A 27,605-nucleotide genomic window follows, 5' to 3' on the forward strand; every position below is an offset into this window, starting at 1 on the left:
ATGGTATCACTTCTTGTTGTCAAAATTTAGAAATTAGTGATCTCTAAGAATAAAGCTAACACACTTCGAAATTAAATCCCTGGATTAGAAAATTACTATATGATAAATTTATGATAATGAATATATGTAGAAAATTTAATATAAAATTTTGAAAAAGACTTTTTCTTAAGAAAATTAAGGTATTAAGAAAATAAAAGTAATTAAGATATATTTTTGAAGTTAGTTATTCAAAGTTTTCATTATAAATTTTTTCTTATAAAATTTTAGATCTTGACCGCATAAAAAAAATATTGTCAATAAGAGTTGAATAAAAATATTGTGAATTTTTTTCTAAATTCACAAGAGTTGTATAGGAATGTGTATAAATTTTTTTTGGATCTTGATCGCATAAATTTTTTTTTCTAGATCTTGACCGTATAAAATATTTAGAAATTTTTTCTAAAAGGTATTGTCCATCAAAAAGCGAGGTGGTATATGCCAATAACACCTATGAAGAGAAAATTTCCTTCACTCCACAAGCAATAGTATCAGTACAATTGTGTCTAGGAATGTGTATAAATCACAATGCAAGATCAGCATCATTCTTTACTCCTCTTTTTTTGTTCTTTTTGTTAGTATGTCAATGAACTAACAATATTACACAGAGTGTCAGGACATTATCCACCCAAAGTCGCATCTTAGAAATCCAATAAGTGGCAAAATTGGCCTCCCTAAAAGTAGAGAGAGAGAGAGAGAGAGAGAGAGCAAAGTTTAGAATCGTATCATTCCTAATCCTATTATAAACTAAGGTAAAAGAATCATGCTTAGAAGTGAGGCCTACGCAACACCCTAATGACTCTCTCTGACTCTCTCTCTCTCTCCCTCTCTATTTCAGCGATAAGGGCAAATGTATCATTTCAAATGTGAAAACTAATAGATTCATGAAAATTCTAACATAAGCATCACTCACTCATAGTTTTAGGGGAACACTACCAAATAGACATTAGTTAACTAAAATTAATATTGAGTACCTTCAAAATCGTATTCAATATATTAGGCACCAATCACCATCAATTCAAGAGTCTAGGTCGTCTCCTTGATGGTTGTTGACCACTAAATACACGGGGCCCACAGGATTAAGGTGATGAATTTTTATTTTTTTAATATTTTATTATTTTTACTTAGTGGGCCCCATATAGTTTGTGCTTGTAAGACTATTCGAGACTAGAAAGAGTACATAGTTCATGAGAGATGATCCATACTCTCAATTCAAACCCAACGCCTAAAAATAAAGGCGATACGTGTGAACTTTTAAGCTAGATTAGAGATTTTTCCCCATTTTTTTTAATTTTTTGATTTTATATATAATAGATAAATATTTTCCCAAATGACACGGCCATCATTGATCATTTGAAGAAGAATCCACAGGACACTGTTGTATTTTATATTTTTGAATATTAATTAAGTAGGTAAGGTAAATAGACAAACCACACCTACACGGATGGTTACTCTATATATACACTCGTCTACTCCCATGTCTTCCATTCATACCTTTTCGATCCACGTCTTCTTCATTCTCTGTTTCTCTGTAGAATTTCACAGAACGGGTTGGCAATGGCAATAATGGCTAAACCCATCAAGAAAATCCTTCCAGAACATATTCACGAAGAAAGAAAAGAAGCTAAAGCAGCAGCAGAAGAAGCAAAAGAAGAAGAAGAAGAATATGAAGATAAATCATCATCATCTCCAATCCATGGAGATGTGTTGGAGGCCATGGTCCTCACACGCCTGACACTGCTGGATCTGGTGGCAGCTTCTCGTGTCTCCAAGGAATGGAGAAGCTCCGTCTCCACCTCCCTCCGCATCTCTCCTCGTCTCAAAACCTGGTTCATCGTCTACGCCCTTCACCATCGCAACCGTTCCCTCACCTCTGCTTTCGCTTTCGACCCTTCCTCTGGCGTTTGGCTTCGCATCCAAAACTACACCCACTTCACCACCACCACCACCACCTCCTCCTCCGGCACCGGCGCACTCCGCTCGTCCGACTCCCAACACCTTCTCTACTCACTCTCCAACACCGGATTCTCCTTCTCCTTCGATCCATTCCACCTGATTTGGCACCATGCCAGAGCCCCATTTGTGTGGCGCGAAAACCCCATCGTCGTACGCCTCGGCTCCACCATCCTTGTCGCCGGCGGCACCTGCGATTTCGACGAAGACCCACTCGCCGTCGAAATGTACGACATCGCCTCCGGCAGTTGGGACGCGTGTCAGTCCATGCCGTCCTTGTTCGAGGACTCCGCCACCAGCACTTGGATCTCCACTGCCGTCTCCGGCAACCGCAAACTCTACCTGCTGGAGAAGCGGTTCCATGTGATCTGCTCCTTCGATGCTGAAACCAAGAAATGGGGAGAACCCTTTGATCTAAACCTGACTTCCAGTTCCGACAATGTTAATGTGTCTCATTCCACAATCGGGTTTGTCGACGATCGACTGGTGGTGGTGGGTTTGATTGGGGAACCAGATGAATTGCAAGGGCTAGGGCTCTGGGAAGTGGATCAAGACACATACGAGTGCAGTTCGATCGGGGAGATGCCACCGGAGATGGTGAAGAAGATGAAAGACACGAACTCGCCGCTGTCGATCATGCGTGCTTCAATGGAAGGTGATTCCATCTACATCTACGATCCTCGGAACCCAGAGCAGATTTTCTTCTGCGAATTAAAAGCAGGGTTCTGCGAATGGGGTTACACAGTGAATCCCTATGGGGAATGAACTGAACCGGTTGCAGAGATTCGTGTTCACCTGTTCCTCAGTTGGGATTGGTGACCTCCAAAAGGCTATAGAAACTGGAAGCTGTTCATTCAAGGTGGAATCCAATCGACAAAACCATTCGAGTTTCCCCTGTTTTACTGTTTAATTTGATTCTAAAGTGTTGCAGAAACTAGAGTCATTTCCTGCTACCAATTTTTAGTTGAATTGGTGAGAATCCTTTTTTCCTAAAGAATTTATCAAAAATAGAATAAAATTTTGGTTTTTCAACACTTTTTCTGCTGAAATCTGTCTCAAATTAACCTGGAAGTCGCAAGTTGAAACATGGTATTAAAAATTATCCACATACAATTATTTGTTAATTCCATGCTTCCAACTAATCTTTCTCTTATCGATGGATGAGAGAATTTGATCTATTCGATAGCTCCTTAAAATATTTTCGGAAAAATCTACTTTTGATGCTTTAATTGTGCCTTTTCAAAGTGGAGGTGAAGATTATGAACCAACTTGATTAGAAGAGGTGGACTATCTCATTAACTTTGGAGGGAAGTACAATTCTTTGCTCTCTGGTTTAAGGTTGATTTCTTTCTATTCAAACTTGATTTTGAAGACCCTGTCGCTCTATTCAAGACAAAAGTAAACGACTTCACTTGTTGGTGTTGACTCTGCCCATAAGACCAAATCAAACTAACCTGAAAAATAATGTTAAAAACGGAGTGGATCAGCTTGATCGGCGACCCATGTCCGACCATCAAGTTAATGAATCCTAGGCTCCTAGCTTCAAAGTGTTAGATGGCAGGTTGAAAATATGACTTTGTTGATGATAAATCTTCCCTTGGCTCCTTTGGTTCATTAGATCTTCAAGATTTGATCAGTGCTTAGTTAATGCTTAGTTAATGACCCGATGTTGATCTGATTTCGATCACCGGCCGACACGATCTAGACCGGTAGACGGGTGGCTGGCCCATAACATCAATTTTCTTGAATTAGGTTTCTCTACCTCATTGATAACCATCCCATCCCATTCCATTCCATCTCATATGCTCATATGGTCCATGGGATTATAGATTTGGGACTCAAAAGTCTTAGTCCTCATATTTATCATTTTTCACACGGCTCATATCATGATATTGTTGGAAACTTGTTGGACAAAAAACTAGAAGAGACGTATGGTTTACTCTCATGTGTAAGTGGCAACTTCACTGTTCATTGCCACCGCCATGGGCCCCACTTCTACTACTCTTGGCTCTTGCCCCCACTCTCACTTCAGAGGAAAAATCAAGCACCTCTCCTTGTCAAATTTATTGTCTTATATCCTCTACTTCACCATAATTTAATGTCTCTAAATAAAGTCACATGAAATGTCTATTTCATTTCTCACCATTCGCACAAGCAACTTTCTTTCAGGGGCAAATTACATATAGACCCCTGTATCTATAATTAATTATATTATTTTTAAAAATAAATTAATTTTAAATATTTATTTATTATTAAATAATAAAACTAAATGATGATAGGACAAGGGAGAAGATACTTATAATTGGTTTTTTTAAGGATATAGATGTAATTGATTGTAAATTTATGAAGTCTATGTGTAATTTGCCATTTTTCTCATATCCATATTTCATCATGAACAAACAAAGTCAAAGAAAAAGTGAATCATGGTTTTAGTTGTAAACAAGAATGTAGAACGAATGAACAGGTCGAAGATGTGCATTTGAACAATTAATTTCAATATGCATGGTGAAATTCAATGTTTTATTTCAACACGATTACTACCGACAAAATAAAAAACGTATGAGTGTGGAGGTAGATTCCCATATTTCAACTCTTCTATCACACTTCACGTTTGGGGGTGTATGGACCACGAAAGGGTCTATGGTTTTCCATTATCAAGGGAAAGACTTAGCCAGGCATGTTTATATGAAGACTTCTAGTGTCAAAATGAAAATATAATTTTGAAAAGAAAAAAGAAAAGAAAATGTAACACTCCATGGAGAGAGACCATCCCAACCTATCAATATCAAAATATATGTTTGGTGAGGAAGAGGTTCAAAATTAAATTTGTGGACCACCCTTGGGCCTTGGGGTCTTCTCAGATATGATTATTAAGTCAATGATGAAAAATTTTTGGTGGATAGGTAGTCAGTTTAGGAACCCCAACTACCCTTGGAAAATAAATAATTTACATTTTTAATAAAATTAGGATTTATGAGCTGGCTTAATTAAATTTTAATACATCAGTAATTTGTTTTTTTCTTTTTGGTAATGAAATTAGGAATTTTTATTTTTATTTTATGAATTGATATTAACACATAAAATAATTAAAATGAGCGGTGATCTATTTTGAGATTAAATATATTTATTGGGAGAAAAAAAAGTAAATTATTGCCTGCTAAAAAAAAGTTAGTCTTTGAAGTCAACATCGTATAATAATTTTTCCAGTCAACTGAATTCCTTTTCATTTTTTAAGGTCAAAATTGAATTCAAGTCAGTATATAGAATAACTTTTACTAAAAAAAAGTTAAAAAGCCCTATTAACATTCAAAGTATCAATATCGAGTATTATATCGGTCAAGTGATTTTAAGAGACATGTTACCTCGTATTGAGTATTGTACCGTATTGACCAATATATTGTAGTGTAATCCAATAGAGAGACATATCGATATGTATCGTATCGGTTGCATCCAATATGAATACTTATCGGCTAGTATCATATTATATTGTGGAATACCTTAACCTTGTAAATGAATAAACTTAAAAGTGTAATGCAGAGGTTGATAATCACATATCATTAAGAAACATTGTCAACTAATTTCCAATTAACAATCGATGAGATCAACTTCTTAGTATGGTAACTAGATTTGTTGGAACTCTAATCATCATTAATTGTGCTTAAATAGCCTAGGAAGAATGAGAGTTCAGGGGTGTCAATGAAATCCTATAAGCTTAAACTAGTCCAAACTAACCTTGGCCTAAGTTTGACTTGACTTTTTAACCTAAAGTTTGGGTTTAGGGCTACAAAATAAATAGCCTTAACAGGGTCAGGTAGGGTTAGGGTTTACCCTAAACCCTACCATAGCCCAAAGATTTTTCGTTGGTGAAGAAAAAAGTTTGTCCACCCAAAAAATTATTACAGCTATTGGAAATGGTAAGGCTGCACTAGAACCAACCCAGGGCTCGACTAGATCACAATGGCTAGTGTGCCAAAACAAGCAAGGGATGAGCCCCCTTGCATCCCTTGCTTTTAGTCATAAGTTGAGAGGTTGAGTAAAAATGAAGATTCTGTCTCGTTACCACATCCCGTAGCAATGAGCTAAGTTGGATTCAGATTGATCCCTGTTGAATTTTTCTTGTAAAGTGTATGTTATTTTTGTCTTTTAAAAAAGTTTAACTTGCGTACATCAACATTTAACAATGATTTCATAACTGCGAGGGTGTCATTGATATATTTTAGCCCTATAGGGAGTCTAATTGACTGATTAGATAATTCAGGAGAAGAGAAGACATCAATTTAAGGGGTAATAGGACACATTTGGTAACGTTCTTAGAAAACGTTTTTGGCATTCTTCAATTCTTTGGGAAGGGAATAACTAGTTAGAGGCATTATTAAAATGGTTTATTATTTTGTTATTTAAGAATAGATGATTAGAAAAGTGGTTTGAAGAATGTTTTTACCAAAGAATATAAACAAAAGTGATAAATTGGTGATGATTGAAACTTTAAGACGAGTTAGTCAAACACCAATTTATTCAATAGTGTTCTAAAAATATTTTCAAAATAGATTTATCAAACGCCCATTTCCAAACAAAGAACGATCTTTTAGTATAGAAGCATTAATAAACGGTTTTGCATAAGAACTGCCATTTCAAAACAAAAACGTTACTAAACGCCACGTTGGCATTGAATATTTCCCAATTAGAATTGTACACATTTTGGGTTTGAATAATTATTTGATCACATAGTGAACAAACTACTTCAAGGGATTTTTTTTTCTTTTTGTGGTAGAACTATCCCGGGAAATTAGCACATTAGCAAACATGGACACTTAATAACTAAGAGATCAAGAGTTCAAATATCCCTAGTGTCTCTAACCCATGTATATCGGTTTGTTTTCACGGTAAAAAAATTAGGTTGTGAGCAAATCAAGGCAGGTCAAACTTAGAAAAATCCTCAAGTTTGGGTTTAAAAGTAAAGAAAAGAAGAGATCTAACCCCTTCTTTTTATTTATTCTCGTGGTATATTATTTATTCATCTAATATTTAAGGGACACATTTCTCTTAACAACTTACGCGGATGGGTTAGTTTGATTACATGTTTATCTTCAAAATTTTTCTACTTGGAACGAAACTAAGGAAAGGGTCCACCCCTTTTTTTCATGTTTGGGATTTTTTTAGCATCTGCATGACCAGAGAGTTTTTCACATCGCATTTACTTAAATTGGGTTAAAATTTTTGACTATCCACTTAAGTGGAGAACCTTTCATAATTAGTTTTTGGGCCGAGACTTGAATGTTGCGCATTAAATGCGCAGCACCTGTTGCCAATGATTGAGATTGAAATTTCGACCATTGGCTGGACAGTGCTAACTGAAGTTGAACTGTAATTTTTTACCATTTGACTGTTAACTTTTCAAACTTAAATTATGAATAGACAACAATACCCTCACACTTGTAAATTACTAAAATACCCTCTTACTCATTGTGTATCCTTACCTTTAAATGAGTGAAAGGAGAATCTCTTCACCCATCCTCTTCCTGTCGGAAATCACTGCCCCTATCTTCCCCGTGCGTTTTACAGCTGCAACAGTAGCAATGCAGAACGGGAGTAAAAGATTCGTTATCCAAATACACTCGAAACAATGAACCCAGACACTGCGACATTGGTGTGTTTGGTAACATTCTTAGAAAAACATTTTTGGCGTTCTTCTGTTCTTTTGGAATGGAAGAATGGGTTAGAGACATTTGTTAAAACGGTTCATTCTTCTGTTATTTAAGAACAGACCGATCAAAAAAGTGGTATGGAGAATGCATTTTGTAAAGCATCAAAAAGATGTTTTTATCAAAAAACAAAAACGGAAGTGAGAAAATTGGTTTTAATTAAACCTTAAAATGAGTTTATCAAACATTAACTTATTTTGATAGTGTTCAGAAAATATTTTCAGACTGGATTTAATCCAATTTTCAAGCAAAGAATGGTCTTTTAGTATAGAAACATTAAAAAAATAGATTTTAGATAAGAACTAGTCTCTCAGAACAGTACCAAACATATCTCACCAAATGGTGTTGCACATCTCTCACAGGCTACTGAGAGACCAGATTGGTCATCAAGGGCTTGCCAACCCTCTCCCTTCACGCAGTGACTCCCCCCCCCCCCAGATACTCGATGATATGATGATGATTTGTCCTAATTTCTATCTTCCCTTTCGTTTCTCCCCTTGTATCGGCAATGTGAAAAACTCTGAAAATTTTCCTTCCGCTTTCTTGATTGAGTCAATTCTGGTAGTCCATCAAATCAAAGGGGTTTTCTTCCACTCATTCCAAATTTGTTTCGGATGAAAACCTTTCATTTGCATTTAGCGATGGATTCAATGAATTTTATTATTTGCAATTCACAGTGGATATTTCAATTTCGTTCTTGTGTAGCGACAAAAGTTGTTTCTTTCATCGATCCATCTCTGGAGTCTGCAATTCTGAATTTTTTTTTCTCAATCAAAATCATGTTCTAAGGCAAGTATACAACACTAGAGTGCTTCCATTAATTCTTCTTTCTTTGGTTCTTCAAATCAGTCCTAAAAGAACAAGCAAGCAAAACGAAGGAAGAAGGTGGGGTGGTGGTTTTTGGTTGGGGTAGGTAGTTTTGTGTAAGGTAAGGTATAGGAAGAAGATGGGTGAAGAGATCATCCCTTCATCCATTTAAAGATTGGATACATAGTGAGTGGGAGGGCATTTTGGTATTTTACAATTGTGAGGGGTATTGTTCTATAAAATGACTAGTGTGAAGAGTTTGAAAGATTCTCCACTAAGTATGTGGTAAAAATTTTTGTTCTAACTTAAGTGAGCCCCTCATTATATCGACCCGGCTACCACTTACCATCGATATTTACGACATCTTCCTTGTAGAACCATATTTAGCCTTCAACAGAGATATTGAGTTTTGCTGTAAGAAACGCCAAACCACTTTCATTAAAAAAGCATCATTAACAAGGGACAACTTTCTAAGCTCTAACCCTCCGTTCTTAGGTGAACAAAGCTACTCCCGCTTGACAAGGTTCATCTTCCTCTTGCCCTCTTTCTCTCCTCAAATATAATCATGAGTTAAGGTACCCTTTGGGATATCACATGATTGCATAGCATAATAGGGAGAGTTTAGATTCAGTGGAGCTGCACAATTAATGTACAATACTGAGTTACCTACGGTCCAAATATAAACACCCATTTTGTTTTTGTTTTTGGGTTTCAGTAACATAGTTCAAAAAGTATATTTATTTAAAAAAAAATAAAATCAAAACAGGTGATCACGAGAATTGATTTGCACCACAGGCAACATTGAAATTCAACTCTAATAAGGAATAGTCATGAACTAAAATTATTTGAGTGTTGTGCATTGCGCATCACCTACAGTGAAACGGCCAAGATCGAGATCCCCACCAAGATTTCGATCTTGATCGTCCATTTCCAAAAAGTGTATTATCACACTTATGTAAAACGGACGGTCGAGATCTCAATCTCGCCCGTCCGTTGCAGCGCAATGCAGTGCTGTGCATTAATTGCACAACATGAAGTCGAGCTCGTCATGGCCACTGACTTGGCCAGGGACGCGTGATTGGACCCATAAAAGATAAAAACATTCGCTTTTCATCCAGAAAGCCGTGCGTTGACTTTGAAAACAAGTAACTTGTAAATCTCCTTTCCAATTCACCCATTCCAGATTAGCACCCCCATATACTTCCCTATATCTGGAGTTTAAGTGTTTACCAAAAAAAAAAAAGAGTTTAAGTAAACCCACTAGGAAAATTTCTTTAGCCAAATTCCAGTCATTACTTATCTCCCTTGTTTATCTCCCTTGTTTAGGTGATATATTATTTATTCATTTGAGATATAAGGATACATTTCTCTTAGAAATATATATCTATTGAGTTGATTATTATATGTATTTAGAAAAATATTTCTAGAACATATTTTGAACGAAGCTTTGGAAGGAAAACCATGCCCACCGGATTTTTTAAAATTTTAATTAATTCTCTTAAATTTTAAATTTTTATATTAATTTTCTTCATTTTTTTACTTTTTTTTTTCTTGTCACGTGTGAAATGTCACTATTTTTGCCCTCCCAAATATTGATAACAACTTTTAAATATAAAATAATAGGTATAAAAGTCATCTTTAGTTAAAAACTAACTTTTCAATTCTTATTTATTCTCCCCACTTCTCTTTCACATCTTTTCTTCTTATTTATTCTCATATCTTTCTATAAACGTGGATTAAAGGAAATTTTTGAAAAAAAAAATCTTATTAAATATTCAAAATGTCATTTATAATTAGAAACTAACTCCTCAATTCTTATATTATCTCATATCTCTTCTATTTTTCCTATTTATTCTCTTATGTTTCTTTCTTCTTATTTATTCTTCTATTTTTATAAGCGTGGGTTAAAGATAATTTGGGGAAAAAATTCTTCCCCACAATTAGGTACTCTTTTTATTTCTCAATTTATTTATTATTTTTTTATATTATTTGTTTCTTTATTTTGTCTACAATTTTTATTATTTGATTTTATATTATAAATAAAATGTCTATATTATAAACCCTAAACCCTAAACTAAGTACCATTGATTGCATTTCTTACCTTAAAAAAAATTTTGGTGATATTTTTGGGTTGAAGCCATGTGTTTTTTTTTTTTTTTGGTACTGATGCTTTAGTTTATCTATATTTTGTTGAAAAAAACTATCATTATTAATAATTTACATATTTTTATCAAATATGTGTGTGTCCCACAAAATATATGTAAATTTATTCCTTAATTTAATAAAATAATTTATACGTGGGACCCTCAATGAGTCTTAAGGACTCGTACAATATGTGTGGCTAAAAACTATTGGTGCTTTTCCAAAGATCTTCTCTTCTTGTTCGCATGGAACGATTGGTGGAAGCCATGGAGTGGATTATAAATACAACTCATCCCCTCTGCTTCCTTCCATCCCTCTTCATCAAATCATCATTTCTGCAGTTTTCGTGCACTTCTATTTGTTTACAGAGATTTGAAAACCAGCACTTTTTTTTTCTTGGGTAACCAAATCCAGTACTTAAATGGCCAACCCACTTCTTCCAAAGCATAAACACGTAGAGAGAAAAAGAGATGAAGCAGACACAGCAGAAGAACCAGCAACTCCGATCCATGGAGATGTGTTAGAGGCAATGATCCTCACTCGGAGCAGGGCGGAGCCAGGATTGAACATTGGGGGGGCCGAATGTATGTGGGCCAATGTGGGACCCACTGTAGGTCCCATCTCATAATATTTTATTATATTTTAATGTGGAGTCTACATTAAAATTTAGGTAAATTAATAGAAAATTCGTGAGTGTGAGAGAGAGAAATGAATAATTTGAAAAAGAGAGAGTAAATACCTGATGTGGAGAAGAATTAGGAAAATTTCAAAGTTTGTTGAAAAAAAAAAGAGAAAAAATAGAAATAAAAGAGGAGATTAATGAGAGAATAAATAAAAATGAAAATAGGAGATAATATATAAGGAGAAATTTATGGATCGTGAGTTAGTTTTTAGTTATTTTTTAATTAAAATTTAACCTTTTATTCCTTAAAGACAACGATTAGATTAAGATTATGAATGACATTTGTAACCATCATCTTTATCTTAAATTTTTATTTTTAATTTTTGGAGGGGGGCCAAAGAGTGGTATTTCACATTTAAAGATAGAGAAATAAGGAAAAAAACAAAAATATTTACGCTGCTGGACCTGGTGGCAGCTTCTCGGGTCTCCAAGGAGTGGCGAAGCTCTGTCTCCACCTCCCTCAGACTCTTTCCTCGTCTCAAGCCCTGGTTTTTTGTCTACGCATTTCACCACCGCAACCACTCCCTCACCTCCGCCTCCGCCTCCGCCTACGATCCTAACTCCGGCGTCTGGATTCGCATTCAAAACACCAACTCCGACGGTGCCGCCACCGTCGCAATCCGAGCTTCCAACTCCCGACATTTTTAGTCTACTCACTCTCCACTTCCGGATTTTCCTTCTCCTTTGATCCCTTCCACTTGACTTGGCACCACGCAAGACCGCCACTTGTACGGCGTGAGGACCCCATCGTCGCACGCGTCGGCTCCTGCGTCCTAATCGCCGGTGGCACCTGCGACTTCATCGACGATGACCCACTCGCCGTCGAGATTTATGACACGGTGACCGGAAATTGGAATTCCTGTCAGCTCATGCCGTTCTTGCTCGAGGACTCAGCCACCAGCACTTGGATCTCCACTGCCACTGAAGAAACGCTCCCCTCTAATATGCTTCTTCGATGCTGAAACCAAGACATGGGGAGACGCTTTCAACTTGAATCTAATCTCGAACCCACCTGTGGCTGTGTTTCAGTCCACCGTTGGCTTCGTCGGCGACCGTCTGGTGGTGGTGGGGTTGATGGGGGAACCACCCGAGGACCTGAAAGGCCTGGGACTCTGGGAAGTGGACCAAGACACCTACGAGTGTAAACCCATCGGAGAAATGCCACCGGAGATGGTGGAGAAGCTAAGAAAAGCCAGCTCGCCGCTATCCACCGGCCGTGACTGCAACCATGGAAGGTGGTTCCATCTACATTTATGATCCTCGGAATCCAGAAGAGATATTCTTGTGTGAATGGAACGAAGCAATCTCCCAATTTCAATGGGGTTACGTTTTGAATCCTATGGTGAATAGTAGATGCCGAGATTCGTGTTTACATGTTCCACAGTAGGGATTGGAGACCTTCAAAAGACTCTGGCAACCGGAAGCCGTACGTTCACGGTGGAATCTTTATTTTAAGATTCTGAGATCACTAACATTAATTGTACCATAATTCTTTTTTTTATTAAAGACGTGCCATTGTAAAAGTTATGGTTTAATTGAACAGAGATGAAGAAACAAATCGAGCCTAAGGTTTTCGATTCAAGATTATCATTTTCTTTTTGAAAAGTTTAACTTGCTTAAATCGACATTGACTGTGATTTCTAATGACAGAGAGTGTTATTGATATATTTTCACCCTATATTGGGGTTTTGGTTGACAAATTGAGATTTTTGTTGGTGTCTACCTTCAATTTAACGACTACAATTGAGGGCAAAATCGTAATTCAAAGATATCCAACTTTGAGGTTGTTAACTTAAGGGTAATTTTCATCTAGACCCCTGAGGTTTGCTCTATGTCATTTTTAGTCCAAAATAATTGAGACTTTGCATCTGCCTCCCCTATACTATAGAAAAAGTCAATTTAAAGACAGATTATCATTTTATGACCAATTTGCCCTTTTTTTAATTAAAATTTTTTACATACATAATCTTCATGTTTATTTTCTTCTTTTTTTCTACCATTGCTAATGTAAACCCTAAAGAATCTTGATCTTTCCCTCTGTGTAGCCGCCGAGTTTGCAAGGGAAAGTACACAAATCAAATTGTAAACCCTAAAAATTCTTGATCTTTCCCTAAAAAATCTTGATCTTTCCCTCTATGTAGCGGCCGATGTTTGCAAGGGAAAGTACACAAATTATAAACCCTAAAAATTCTTGATCTTTCCCTCTGTGTAGCGGCCGGCCGACGTTTGCAAGGGAAAGTATACAAATTATAAACCCTAAAAATTCTTGATCTTTCCCTCTGTTGTAGCGCCGACGTTTGCAATCGTGATTGGTTAGAGAAATTCATGGTTTCTCCTTATTCTACATCTCTGATTCTCTAAAAAGCAAAAGGTATTAGCCAACACAACATGTAAATCCCAGAAGCTTGATTGTCCATTGATTACGAAAGAGCGTTAGAAAATCTTCAAATGGTAAGAAATAGGAAGTTCTTTTTGGTTTCTCTTTCCTTTTTCTAATTAGTTTGCTTCCAGATTTGTTCAGTTAGAACTCAAATGGGGAATATGCTGTTTTTTCAGGTCCATACAGGAAGATGCATTTGAAGCTTGGAATTTCTACTGAAAATGCGTTTGAATCTGAAGCACGACTACTATTGAAGAAATTTTTAAAAAAGGGAATTTCTTTGATCAGGATCCTCAAGTTTTTAAATTATTCTTCGATCTGAATCCTCAAGTTTTTAAATTATGTAAAAATTCAAATTAAAAAAAATAAAGGGCAAATTGGTCATAAAAGTGATACTTTGTCGTTAAATTGACTTTTTTCATAGTACAGGGGAGGTAGATGCAAAGTCTTAATTTTTTTGGACTAAAAATGACATAGACCAAACCTCAGGGGGTCCAGATGAAAATTACCCTTAACTTAATAATTTCAACTCCCTCTAAATTATGTCATTTACTTAGGGCTCTGTTTGGTCACATGAATCTAGAGATTTCATATATTCAAGAATTCGAGATTTATGCCCTTTTGGTTGTGAAAATTCCTAGATTCATGAAATTTATAGATTCACCTTTTTACACTAAAAACGTGAATCTGTTAATTTATGGGTATGGGGTGGAATGTTTCCCTTACTATAAAAGGGTTAAACATTTGTACATTTATAAAAATCACGACAAATAGTTTTCCAGGATGAATCCACATATTTCATTCCACAAATTTAGGTTAACCAAACAGTTTATTTTATGAATTACGATTCCATAGATTTGAAATCTCCAGACTCATGTAACCAAACAGACCCTTATATAACCTCTATTTCCCAAAATCAACATTAGGGCAACACTCGATGCCCAAGTTGGGATAAACCTCAGGTCTGAAATTGAGCTCTCACGACTTTCTTGTTTGACAACAACTAGTGAAATCCTCCATAACCGGCAAATCGGTGCAATGGATCATTGTGTTAATCACTTTCTGTTTCAAACGCCCGGATTATATTGCCGCTGTTATTTGAAAAGATATGGGAGGCAATGACTAGGAACCACCAAGAAGCTAGACAAAGTTGTTAGCATTGTACCCACCGCTACATCCTACGAAGGGTGTCAATCGGTATGGTTTCGGTAATTTGGTATGGTTTTGGTATGGTACCAACTTTGAATACCGAAAACCCAGAACTGTACCATACCGAATATATACTATACGATAAGGTTTCGGTATCTGCACAAATTGTTCGGTACAGTTTCGGTATTAAATTGATACAGGAAAACAGTTTAAACACGGTATCTAGTGCGGTACACTTTTGGTACGAACAAACCCATGCCACTTTTGTTATTAGTTCATTAAGATCCTAATGAAATTGCGGTCAAACAATCAATAGAATTTGATATTAACAAAGACAAAACAAGTAAATCTAATTAATAGAGAGAAAGCAAGTAAATCTAAGAAAAGTAAATGACAAAATGAAAAACTGAAATAGGGAATTGTAAAGTGTTTTCATTGTAAAATTACATTTATATCACTTAAGTTGGTACGATACCAATTCAGTACAATTTGGGTACATACCGACCGTATGAGTACTTAAAACCGGAAACGTACTAAAGAAATTTGGTTTCGTACGTACCTTGCCGAATTTTGAAATGTGCGGTACTTTGCGGTTTTAGATGGCACAGTTTGGTACGATTAAACAGTTTCAGAATGCAATTGACACCCTTAGGGCAATCAAGCATTAACCCAACAATATCTATAAATAGAGAAAATAGTCATAGTACTTTCTATAACATCCAGTCGATTGTGCTAGTGAAACTCACAATATTATTTTGGGCAGGAATAATACAACACTGGACCAAGGAAGTAGGATGCCACTGGGATTAACTCAACAAGGGAATATAATCTACTGCTGAAATGGTAAATACGTGGGAAACTCCTTTAATGCAACTCTGGCCAAAGGATTAGCAATGTGACTGAAATTTCCTTTAAATCACAATTTTCGGACCGACTTATTCTTAACAAACTAGAAGCGGATAAGAGAGTTCATACCAAAGCCGCGAATCTCATGGCCGTTGGAAGCAATCCATGATATTCTGTTTTTGACACCCAAGATAGTAGACATCTTGATAGAAACAACTGAGAATCACGAGTTCCTGAAGATGGCTAACTATTTAGCGGCATCAGCATCAGGGAAGGAAGAACCATGGGAATGGCAGAATTTGTATTTGTAATAATTATTGTTTTCTTGTATCAAAAATAAAAAATAAAAAATCAAGAGTTGAAGTCTCCTTGTTGCTATTAACCCATGCATATTGTTTTATTTTCAAGGTAAAGTCAAAACAAATGAGGATAGATTAAACTTCTAAAAATCTTGGCAAATTAGGGTTTGGATTCCAATTGTAAATCCTTAGGATAGGGTTGGGTCTAGACATGTCTAACCCGACCTAACCCATTGATTCCCTACAAGACACATGTTTATTAATATAATTACCATAAAGTATCATGTAAGTATTTTATTTATCCTCATTGACTATCGGTCAAGATCTCCATTTTGGATTTTGGAGCATTCTTACGTTGACTATTTCCAAAGAATCCATTTACTATTTTTATTTTGATATATTATTTATAAAAATTACATAAATAGGGAATTTATTCATTGACTTATCAAGGATTTTAAAAAATATAAACGTTTTGTTTGGCAATAAAAGAATAAAATAAAATAAAAAACAAATATATCTATAGAATGCAACAAAAATTTCTTAATTCAATCAATCTAGTGTTCCACACGTATGAACAAAAAAAATTTGGTGTGTCTTAGCTCCTAATAAAGTTTCTTTTGTCTTTTTTATTATTAATGAAATTTATTTTAGAAAAAGTAAAGTAAAGAAAAGTCTAACCCTTTTTTTCTTCTCTCGCCTTAGGTAATATATTCCATTCAAAAATTGATGTATATGGATTGAATTGATTATCATATTTATCTAGAAAAAAAAAAAATTCTGTGATAATGACTAGTACCTATTAACGAAGAGATCATGAATTTGAATATTCAAAATTATACTATGAAGAATATTTTAGCTTTAGATTATGAATCATGAATACTTCTTTTCTCCTGTCTTTAGGTAATATATAAAGATATAAGGATACATTTCTCTTAAAAATTATGTGTATTGGGTTGAGTATTATATTTTTATCAAAAAAAAAAGAAAAGAAAAAAAGGAGTTGAATGTTTTATTTATCTAGAACATATTTTAAACGAAGCTTTAGAAGGAAAAATCATTCCACACGCCTGGTTTACCAAAAACAATTAATGCCACCATGGAAAAATATTCTCTTTCTTGTCCACAAGGACCGATTGGGGAAGCCATGAAGTGGATTATAAATACACTTCAACCCCTCTGCTTCCTTCCATTACTTCTTATCCACTCATTTCTGCAGTTTTCGTGTATTTCTGTTTGTTTTCAGAGATTTGAAAACCAGTATTGTTTTTTTTTTTTTAATAACCAAAATCAGTTTTCAATGGCCAACCCAGTTCTTCCAGAGCATAAACACGTAGAGAGAAAAAGAGATGAAGCAGGAACAGCAGAAAATGGACCGCCAGCAACTCTGATCCATGGAGATGTGTTGGAGGCGATGATCCTCACTCGCCTGACGCTGCCGGACCTGGTGGCAGCATCTCGGGTCTCCAAGGAGTGGCGAAGCTCTGTCTCCACCTCCCTCAGAATCTCTCCTCGTCTCAAACCCTGGTTTTTTGTCTACGCATTTCACCACCGCCACCACTCCCTCACCTCCGCCTCCGCCTACGACCCTAATTCCGGCGTCTGGCTTCGCATTCAAAACACCAACTCCACCGGTGCCGCCACCGGTGCAATCCGAGCCTCCAACTTACTCTACTCACTCTCCACTTCCGGATTTTCCTTCTCCTTTGATCCCTTCCACTTGACGTGGCACCATGCAAAACCGCCACTTGTATGGCGTGAGAACCCCATCGTTGCACGCCTCGGCTCCTGCGTGCTTATCGCCGGTGGCACCTGCGACTTCATCGACGATGACCCACTCGCCGTAGAGATATACGACACGGTCACCAGAAACTGGAATACCTGTCAGCCCATGCCATTCTTGCTCAAGGACTCAGCCACCAGCACTTGGATCTCCACTGCCACTGCCACCAACAACACCAAACTCTTCCTATTGGAGAAGCTCTCCACTCTGATATGCTCCTTCGATGCCGAAACAAGGACGTGGGGAGACATTTTCAACCTGAATCTAATCTCGAACCCACCTGTGGCTGTGTTTCAGTCAACCATTGGCTTCGTCGGCGACCGTCTGATGGTGGTGGGATTCATGGGAGAACCCGAGGACTTCAAAGGCCTGGGACTCTGGGAAGTGGACCAAGACAACTACGAGTGTAGACCCATCGGAGAGATGCCACCGGAGATGGTGGAGAAGCTAAGAAAAGCCAGCTCGCCACTATCCACCATGACTGCAACCATGGAAGGTGGTTCCATCTACATGTATGATCCTCGGAATCCAGAAGAGATATTCTTGTGTGAATGGAACGAAGAAATCTCCCAATTTCAATGGGGGTACGTTTTGAATCCTATGGTGAATAGTAAGAGCCGGATGCAGAGATTCGTGTTCGCATGTTCCACAGTCGGAATTGGAGACCTTCAAAAGGCTGTGGCCACCGGAAACCGTACGTTCATGGTGGAATCCAAATTCATAAGATTATGAGATGGGAAACATTATAATATAATTCTTTTCTTATGTAAGTAAATTTTTATTGAAGATTTTCCTATTCTGAAAAACTAATAAACAAGTATATGATAATAAAATGATAACAGAATCACCGGTCCTTTGAGGATTATAGGGTGGGTAGATTTTTTTCCCCAACACATAATAAGAAAAAGAGAATTATGATAGACTAATTTGTAAATTTAAATTTAAATTAAGATCAATTAATATCTAAAAGCTTGCCTTTATAATCTGAATTTTTTTTTATTGGCAATTGAGATTCTTTTTACTATCTACTTATTTATCTCGAGTACTAGTAGAAATTTTTTAAATTGCTAATCCATCTCTTTGTGAATTAATGCGACTAAGAAATTATTAAATTCTATGGTTTTCCTTATAACAACTACACACAAACCATGTAAGTAATAAAGAATGTATTTACTGTAACATATTAAACACACAAATCTCTTATCAGTTTATTATGATTGAAGAATCAATTGATTAGTGAATAATTAAACAAATGCATTACTTTTACCAATCTAAATCCGGACCGTACGCAGCTCACCGATGTGCATTAATTGCGCAACACTGAAGCCAAATGCCAATAATTATAGATTTCAGAGCCTCCATGCTGAAGTTTTGGTGATGTATTTTTCTAGTATCAGCTATCAACCTGATATTTCAATCCTCTTCCACCTGAATTTGAGACTAGAAAGCACTTGCATAATTTAAATAAGATAGACACTAAATTTCAGCTAAAAGCTTCATGATCTTTCCCTCCATTGATTATAGATATTGATGAAACAGTTCAACCTCATATGCTGTTGGCCAAATCCTTAGGCATCCTAGAAGTTGTAAGGAATATCATGGCTAATTCTATTTTGGGTCTTCCTCCGATCTTCTCCTTCATTGCTTGAGGGAGCCACTCATCATCATATTGACCACCACCTACCATTGTTATCAACATATTTGCAGACCCCTTCCTTGGGCATGTAACTAGGGATGGGGCCATCAACAAACGAATCCAAACACACCCCCAAAACTCAACTAGTCATTTTTCAAAAGAGAATAGCAATACCATCGCCTAGAACCATAGGGCACTTAGACAAAATACTTCTTATATCTTGAGTTTCAGTAAACCCTTTGCTAGAGGAAATTTCTGTAGCCAAATTCCTGTCATGACTTTTCTGGAAATCTTTTCTCCCTTCTTTAGGTGATATATTATTTATTCATCTGAGATATATGGGAGACATTTCTCTTAAGAATATATTTCCATTGGGTTGATTAGTATAAGTATTTAGAAAAATATTTCTAGAACATATTTTGAACGAAGCTTTGGAAGGAAAATTATGCCACAAGGCTGGCTTCTCAAAAAAAAAAAAAAAATAATAATAATAAATTAATTAAATTAATGCCACCGCGGAAAAATCTTCTCTTCTTGTCCACATGGGACGATTGGTGAAAGCCATGAAGTCTCTGCTTCCTTCCATTCCTTTTTCATCCAATCATTTCTGCAGTTTTCGTGCATTTCTGTTTGTTTACAGAGATTTGAAAACCAGATCTTTTCATTTTTTGGGTAACCAAAACCAGTACTTAAATGGCCAACCCAGTTCTTCCAAAGCATAAACACGTAGAGAGAAAAAGAGATGAAGCAGAAACAGCAGAAGTAGAACCAGCAACTCCGATCCATGGAGATGTGTTGGAGGCGATGATCCTCACTCGCCTGACGCTAAGAAAAGCGAACTCGCCGCTATCCACCATGACTGCAACCATGGAAGGTGGTTCCACTTCCATCAACGTGTACGATTCTCGAAATCCAGAAGAGATATTCTTGTGTGAATGGAACGAAGAAATCTGCCAATTTCAATGAGGGTGCGTTGTGAATCTATGATGAATAGCAGGAGCCGGTTGCAGAGATTTGTGTTCACATGTTCCACAGTAGGGATTCAAGACCTTCAAAAAGCTGTGGCCACCGGAAGCCGTAGCTTCACGTTGGAATCTTAATTCATAGATGGCAAACATTGTAACATATTTCTTTATTGACGATGTTTCATTGTCAAAGTTAGGGATTTAAATAACTGAAATTCCAACTGAACAGAAAGCAAAACTAGTCAACACTTTATTTAACTGAAAGAATGTGCGCTCATGTACATCATATAATGTACAACCACCTCACATGACATGTATGATTCTAAATGCTGCCACAAAATTGTTCAAACACTAACTGGTGAAAAGAGCTTTGAGTTGAGATTCTGTGCAACAGCATCAATGAATTCCTCTGTATTCAGGTAAAACTCTCTAGTTACTCTGCACATATTGTAAAGATTAGTTAGCTTAGCCAAAAGATGGGGAACTAAAAAGGAATTCTCAATTGATTTGGGAAATGATAAGTGTGAAATGATCATGCAAAATCAGGATTGCAATTATTTAGCATAATATAGTAGAGCTACCAAATAATTCCACAATTCACAGAACCCATCACTAACTCTCACAAAAATTGAAGCCAATGCACTTTCAGAGATCACCCCAATAGTTCAAACTCACTGACAACTGTGATGCAGGACCTTAGCAACCTCAAAGAGAAGTCATAAGTCTAGAGTTAGGATTCCTAAAACTGTGTTTGGTTTACATGATTCTTTAGGATATGATTTTTCATAATCATGGTTCTCCAATTAAAAACAATTTGGTTTCCAAAAATCTGATTCTTTAAGAAATCCGTTGATTTCTTTTTTACACAAAGATCATGACTCTCCGGAGTTGTTCAAATTAGTCAAATCAGATCCCCACCCCCTCCTACCCACAAAGAGGAGGAAAAAGAAGAAAAAAAAGACAAATCAGTTCAACAAGATTTGGTAATATTCAAGCAGCATGCAGGACTACAAAAATATAGTGTTATGATACTCACTTTGGTCCATGGATCAGAAGTGCAAGATCCTTTGTCATTTTCCCAGCTTCAACTGTCTCAACACACGCAGTCTCTAGCTTTGTAACAAAGTCCAGCAACCTTTCATCCTTATCAAGTTTAGCCCTGTAAAGCAATTAAGCAGTGAAGAAAATCAAAATAAATAGGTACTGGAGATATATCCTGAATAGATGCAATGATATAAATTAGGTTATCCTTATTGAAGGAAGAGAAGAGATAAGAAAAGAGAAAAATATTTGTATTTTTAAACAGAAGACAGAAAGAGGGAAACTATGCCAGATTCATAGAGGCAACAATGTCAATGCATATTAATCAAAAAAGGATGCAAACTTGAGTAGGCAAGTGGCAAACCAAAACCAGCAAGCCAGGATAAGGCTTATCCAGACTGGTCTGTGGGGTTGGAAAAAGGCAAGCAGATGCCATCTGGGCTGGGCTTGGGTTGAGTGGCCTTCTGTTCAATCCAGCCAGGTCCAAACCCAAACCCAGTATACCATAAACATTCATGTTAATACATTTAAAAATGGGTATAGCATATGATACATAGCATCTATGCATCTAGACTAACCATGCAAAAGATGATGAAGGACCAACCCAAATCCCAAAAAATAGCAGCAAATAAGAACATCAGGCATCACTCAATTAGAAGGAAAAAGAATCTATGTGGGTGCAGGAGAGATGGTACACATGGTAAATAACATAACATCTGTACTGCTATAGTGAGAAAACGCAACCCCCCCCCCCCCCCCCCCAAAAAAAAAACACACACACACACACACCACCCAAAAAATATTATCCAAAGACATGAACAGTGTGGCTAATTGGGATAATTTTGTGCCTGTTGGCCAAAGAAAAAGTAATAAATAGGACTGCATTCTACACAAGTAAAACTACCTATGCTCAAGCCCCCGTGACCAAGCAAAAATGGAGGCAATACTGTTAGTACTAGTTTCTTGTCCTTTCTGGTGCTGCCGAAAATGCCGTGTTACAGTTCCATGAGCTGCTTCTGCTTCTAATGTTTTGCCATCAGAAGATAACTGCTCAACAAAAAAAAAGCAAATATTCCGTGTATATTCAGCTTTGCTGGGCATCTGAAGCACCAATAACTAAATCAGGAGTTTCAAATCAAATTGGGAGAGGATTGGACATGCTGCCAGATATTTGTAAGTTGGTGGCATTCACACCAATCACAAGACTGGACGCAGGAGGGCAAGGGGTATTTTCAAAAGGGAGAGGACAAAGGAAGACATGCTGGACACCCTGCTGCAATGCCCAGCCTTTCCCTAAAACAACCAGAGAAAGGTTCTCTGAACTGACAGAGCAGGGTATTCAAGCACCTCTTTATCTATCCGTCTCTCTCAAAGAAATGACATCTCTCCTGCACTTCATCAGCATATTCATCTGTAGCTGTTTGCTCATCAGTAAATAAGTCCCTACGAAGAAAAAGAAAAGATACAACAATACATACCAACACAGATGTCATCAGGCCAAGAGAACCAAATCCTGCATCCACCAAAGCAAATTTTTAGTAATCTGTTTTGGTAGCTTTAAGAAAATGCAAACAAGATGAATGCAGATGATGTAGCTTAGATCCATGTATTTTGCATCCAACATACATAACAATTTGACAACAAAAAGAAATAAATGTGGAAAGAGTCTTATATGGTTAATTTCACACACAGAAAACACACACACACACACACACACACAAACACAAACAACACAGACACAAACAAACAAACTTGATGCCATATGTCTAACAAAGAGACAGTGAAGGATACGATGAATCTCAGTTCTCCTTGGTATAGGAAGGTCTTTAGAAATTAAATTAGAAACTCTATCTGTTTTAAATTTTAATCATTGGCCCCAGTTAAAGGCAGATAGTTGTGCAATATGAATAACCAGAGTGGTTTCCTCAATGGACGTTGGCTGTGAAGACCTTCTCAAGGTCACCATACAATGGTTTATATGCTTTCACTTTCACATAGCATCTGTTTTCTCTGTTGTTTGATAGTTGTATCCAGTATGATTGTCCACTTTGGGCAGTAAGCAATCTAAAAAGCTAGAGAGGTAGATCTGGCTGACCCATCTTGGCAGAGGCATCAGTTTTTATCAGCTCAAAATTTGAGTACCTTCAATAGCTAAGAAAGAAAGAAAAAAAATCAATTCCCAATAACTTCAGGCACTTTCCATGCTTCTGATAAACTAGTTTCAGATTTGACTTAACCCCGAACTCTAATCATGTAAACTCAATGTTTAACAGTATTGGGTTTAATCATAATACCGTTGATTGGGATTCGATCTCCACACAAAACTAGCCAACTACTTTCACAGAGAGAATGAATATGGGGCTTCGCAACAATGTCACTAATAGAAATAGTTTGATTATTTGAACCATTCAGGTATTGATTGTCTCCTAATTCCTTCTTGTGCTGATGGCTAGTCTTTAGATGTCATATGAGCAGTGACGGGACTGTTTTGACCCAATTTTTAGTAGTAAATAAAATAACTGATAACTGAAAACAGAAAGTGCAAGAAGTTATAAGATGTTCTAAAATTATTCGTCCATAACAAACTCAGACCCCTTAGCAGCAGTCATTCTATGTACATAACATGTGCCTGTGATACCCATTTTATTTTATTTAATATACAAAAGCATAAACATTTCCCGATAAAACATATTCAAGTATTAATGCACATAATAGTACCTTGGGCTAGTAAATCACTCTGGACATCACCATCATAGTTTTTGCAAGCCCATACATATCCACCATCAGTTTTTATTGCAAAAGCCACCATATCATCAATAAGCCGATGTTCATACCTGAACATCAGAGAACCAGTTTTCATAACTTATTTTAAGATATACCCAGAAATAAAAGCAACAGGACAAAATAACTGACATGAACTGACCATATAGAATTCTCTTCGAACTTTTGCTTCCATTTTTCTTCATATACCTCCTGGAAGATATCCTTAAACCTGAGATGAACCCAAATTTATGAGGATCAATTGGGTACAAACATCATAATTTGGAAATTCCAGATATGGGTAAAAACCTAAGTGCATCCCATCAGAAAAACAAAATTACAAGCACAAAACACTACATTACCTTCCATCATATGTTTTAAGGATTGTATTCTTGGTGCTCAAATAAAGAGGCCATTTCTTAGAAAATGCCATTAACATGGATGACTCAGCAAAAGCTCGTATAGACTGATAAATCACAAAAGCCTTCATTATAATTGCCAGGAAAGTTATCTCTAAATCATCTCCAAAGAGAAGTGTAAAACAAACCTCATCAACATTGTACATGGCAAGTGCGATTCCAGGACCCTTGAAATCATAAACATTCAGTTCCATGGGCTTCCCACCTGCCGTTGGGACTGGAATTCACAATATAACTCAAATTGAATTATTATGTTGGCATTAAAACATTAATCAAAAGTTTTCACCTTGCTGAAAAAAATTTTTTTCAGCAATTATAAACAAAGAAAAACAATTACAAAGAAAAAAAAAAGCAGTTTATGGCAGCATACCGAAAACCATTTTGAGCTTTCCAGGTTCCTTGATGAGTGTATCAGTACAACGGTACTGGTCACCGAATGCATGTCTGCCAATGCAAATGGGTTTCTTCCAACCTACATATGCTAAGAATTTAAGTACTAAACGGTTTTATCACCATAAGTCAGATACATGGTGAGGGTGGAACTAGAACATTACCTGGAACAATCCTGGGAATATTCCGACAAAGGATGGGTTCACGGAAAACAGTACCTGCAGTGTAAGATAGCAATTTAAAAAAAAAATGCTAAAGAGAAGTACCCTGTGTACGTCTAAGATATCTCTTTCCATCAACGAATCCAGGAACAAGTACTATCTTGTTTGTAAAATTGCAAATAAAATTATTAAAAAAATAATAGATCATTATTAAGCATGATTGACTTATCAAATAGGTCATTCTTTATATGCAATGAGAAAGGTTTTCAAATAACACCTCTCTGCAGGGATGGGGGTGAGTGGTCAGGTACAAAGATTTGTTTTTAATCAAGTCTCGTAAAAGGTACAGGCACATCACTATGGGCAAATCAATACAACACACAAAGCAAAAGGCTACATAACAAGGCTTGTCCATGTAAAATGCTCCAAACTTAATCACCCAAGTATGTCACTTTGATGCCTTCAAATTCATTGGATGCAAATACAATATGCTTGACCATAGCCAAACCCCGCCCCCCAAAAAAATAACAATAGTAATAATAAGGCAAAGGAAGAAATACGAACCATCTAAAATATTTCTTATTGTGCCATTGGGACTCCTCCACATAGCCTTTAGTCCAAATTCCTTAACCCTGGTTTCATCTGTATGAATGGAAAGCATCTGCGACTGTAAGTACTACCATTTCATGCTCAAATCATTCTTGGATCAATTTAACTGATTCAGGCTCTGTTTCTAATGAGATACTACAGCTACAATAACTAGATCACACACCTAAAGGTTTAAATTTCAGATTGTAGTATTTATTTCACCAAAAAAAAAATGAAGGGAGACAAGTTGTCTTCTGAGACCAATTTCTAACTATTTATGATAAGGAAAGTACTGCAATGAATAAAATCTAACTGACCAGGTGTTATGGTTGCACATTTCACAGCAACATTGTACCTGCAGTCAAGTGAAAAAAAGAAGTTAAAATTTCCGCAGTACAAATGAAAATGTACACAGCGATTACTCCCAGAAAAGCTGTTTTCAGGTTTTGAACATGCAACTTTACAGCTACAATAGCACAACTTAACTCTTGTGCCAAGGCCTGGCCACAGTGAAAAGAAGCATAACCATAACCACAAAAGCTGACCATGCATTTTAAAAAGGAAAGGTTAACAAATATTCAGAAATTAATAAGAAGGAGAAGAGGGGAAAAAGCAGGGACATCTCTTCTTTCTTCTCAGTTCACCAAAAAACTATAATTTTTAGGGTACTATTAAATAGGAAAAGAAAATGGGTGTGCAAATTTTTGCCATAACTAGATCACGCAGATTAGGTTGGGCTCCTTCTCCAGAACTTCTCTTTGCTGAAGTGAGCATCCAAATGACAAAACAGAAACACAAAGATACACTTTTTGCCATTGGAGAACCACCTTTAAGTTCAATTTTTACTCAAAATATGGGTTCAATTAAGCAAAAATTGACAACATTAGGTATGCAACTATAGAATCTATTATGACTCCTCCAAGTGTATAGATATCATCTAGCATGGAAACAACTGATAACAATTCCTGTCAAATGGCAGTTGTAAACAGTTTCCAGCAAACTGCTAACCCGGAAATTGAATTTGAAAGAATTTTTTTTGCGGTAAATTGTAAAATAAATAAAAACTAGCTAATTGAATTATTCCCGATCATCGGAAGCCTGAAACAAAATCCAGAGAATGAAGAAAACTTACTTGAGCGTAGCTTCAGCACTTTCAACAGTAACCTTGTCGTCGGTAGCATCTCGATTTAGCATCCCCAAATCGTAGTATTTTATGTCTAAATCCAGATACGGAAAGATAAGCTGTGATATATTAATCAAAGTATCAAACCAAAAGTGCCATACAAACAGGGAATTCAATGTTCGGAATTTAAAGACTATCATAAAAAACACCTAGAGACTTACTTTATCCTTTATCATACTCCAAATGATCCTCGTCATTTCATCGCCTAAATTCGGGAAATCAAAATCAAAAGCCAAAAAGAACACAAAAAACGCAGGAAAGCGAATAAAAAGGAATAAGAGGGACAAACCGTCCATTTCGACGATCGGGTTCTGAACTTTGATCTTTTCATTAGCAACTGCGGTCGCAAAACAACGGAGCGAAGTGCCATTGGTGAAGCGAGGAAAGAATCGACTCTGGTTTCTGAAACTGATTCCATGAAAGAATCTAGGGTTTGTAGAAGAATTGGAGAATCCGGGATGCTTTAGAGCAGCTGCTGCTGCTGCTGAAGAAGAAAAGCGAGCAGCTCCAGCCATGGCGCCAAATCGAAACCCTGGCATCTTAAGCAGGGCTTGTGTAATAAAAGCTGGCACTTCGAGTTTGAGGCCCACTTGGCGATTCTCTCTGCTCCACCGTATACGAAAATGGTGGAACACTGGAAGTAGAACGTGTACGCTGTAGCTTTATAGTGTAGAGAGACTCGTCAA

At 36.6% G+C, this 27,605-nt stretch overlaps 2 protein-coding genes and 2 pseudogenes across 2 annotated transcripts; 3 read left to right on the forward strand and 1 right to left on the reverse strand.

The window, feature by feature from the left end:
• Window positions 1–1,545: 1,545 nt before the first annotated feature.
• LOC149007073 (F-box/kelch-repeat protein At1g23390-like) lies at window positions 1,546–3,016 on the forward strand (annotated as a pseudogene).
• An 8,045-nt stretch (window positions 3,017–11,061) lies between these two features.
• LOC149007074 (F-box/kelch-repeat protein At1g23390-like) lies at window positions 11,062–12,828 on the forward strand (annotated as a pseudogene).
• Window positions 12,829–17,293: 4,465 nt separating this feature from the next.
• On the forward strand, window positions 17,294–18,508 carry LOC149007075 (F-box/kelch-repeat protein At1g23390-like). Its single transcript, XM_089167014.1, has one exon. It carries the CDS (start codon window positions 17,294–17,296, stop codon window positions 18,506–18,508), a length of 1,215 nt encoding a protein of 404 aa, XP_089023140.1.
• A 1,940-nt stretch (window positions 18,509–20,448) lies between these two features.
• On the reverse strand, window positions 20,449–27,542 carry LOC149007076 (isocitrate dehydrogenase [NADP]-like). The gene is made up of 15 exons (XM_089164568.1): window positions 27,209–27,542; window positions 27,081–27,124; window positions 26,869–26,978; window positions 26,054–26,091; window positions 25,713–25,790; window positions 25,152–25,205; window positions 24,968–25,069; window positions 24,726–24,814; window positions 24,541–24,644; window positions 24,342–24,410; window positions 24,137–24,252; window positions 22,897–22,931; window positions 22,323–22,465; window positions 21,414–21,536; window positions 20,449–20,815 (listed from the first exon to the last, which is right to left on the reverse strand). The coding sequence occupies exons 1-15, from the start codon at window positions 27,456–27,458 to the stop codon at window positions 20,722–20,724; spliced, it is 1,449 nt and encodes a 482-aa protein (XP_089020694.1). The 5' UTR covers window positions 27,459–27,542; the 3' UTR covers window positions 20,449–20,721.
• Between the last annotated feature and the right edge of the window lie 63 nt (window positions 27,543–27,605).

Source organism: Hakea prostrata, chromosome 8, assembly GCF_041222555.1.
Source record: "Hakea prostrata isolate BN-2017 chromosome 8, UWA_Hpros_2, whole genome shotgun sequence".
Lineage (NCBI taxonomy): Eukaryota > Viridiplantae > Streptophyta > Magnoliopsida > Proteales > Proteaceae > Hakea > Hakea prostrata.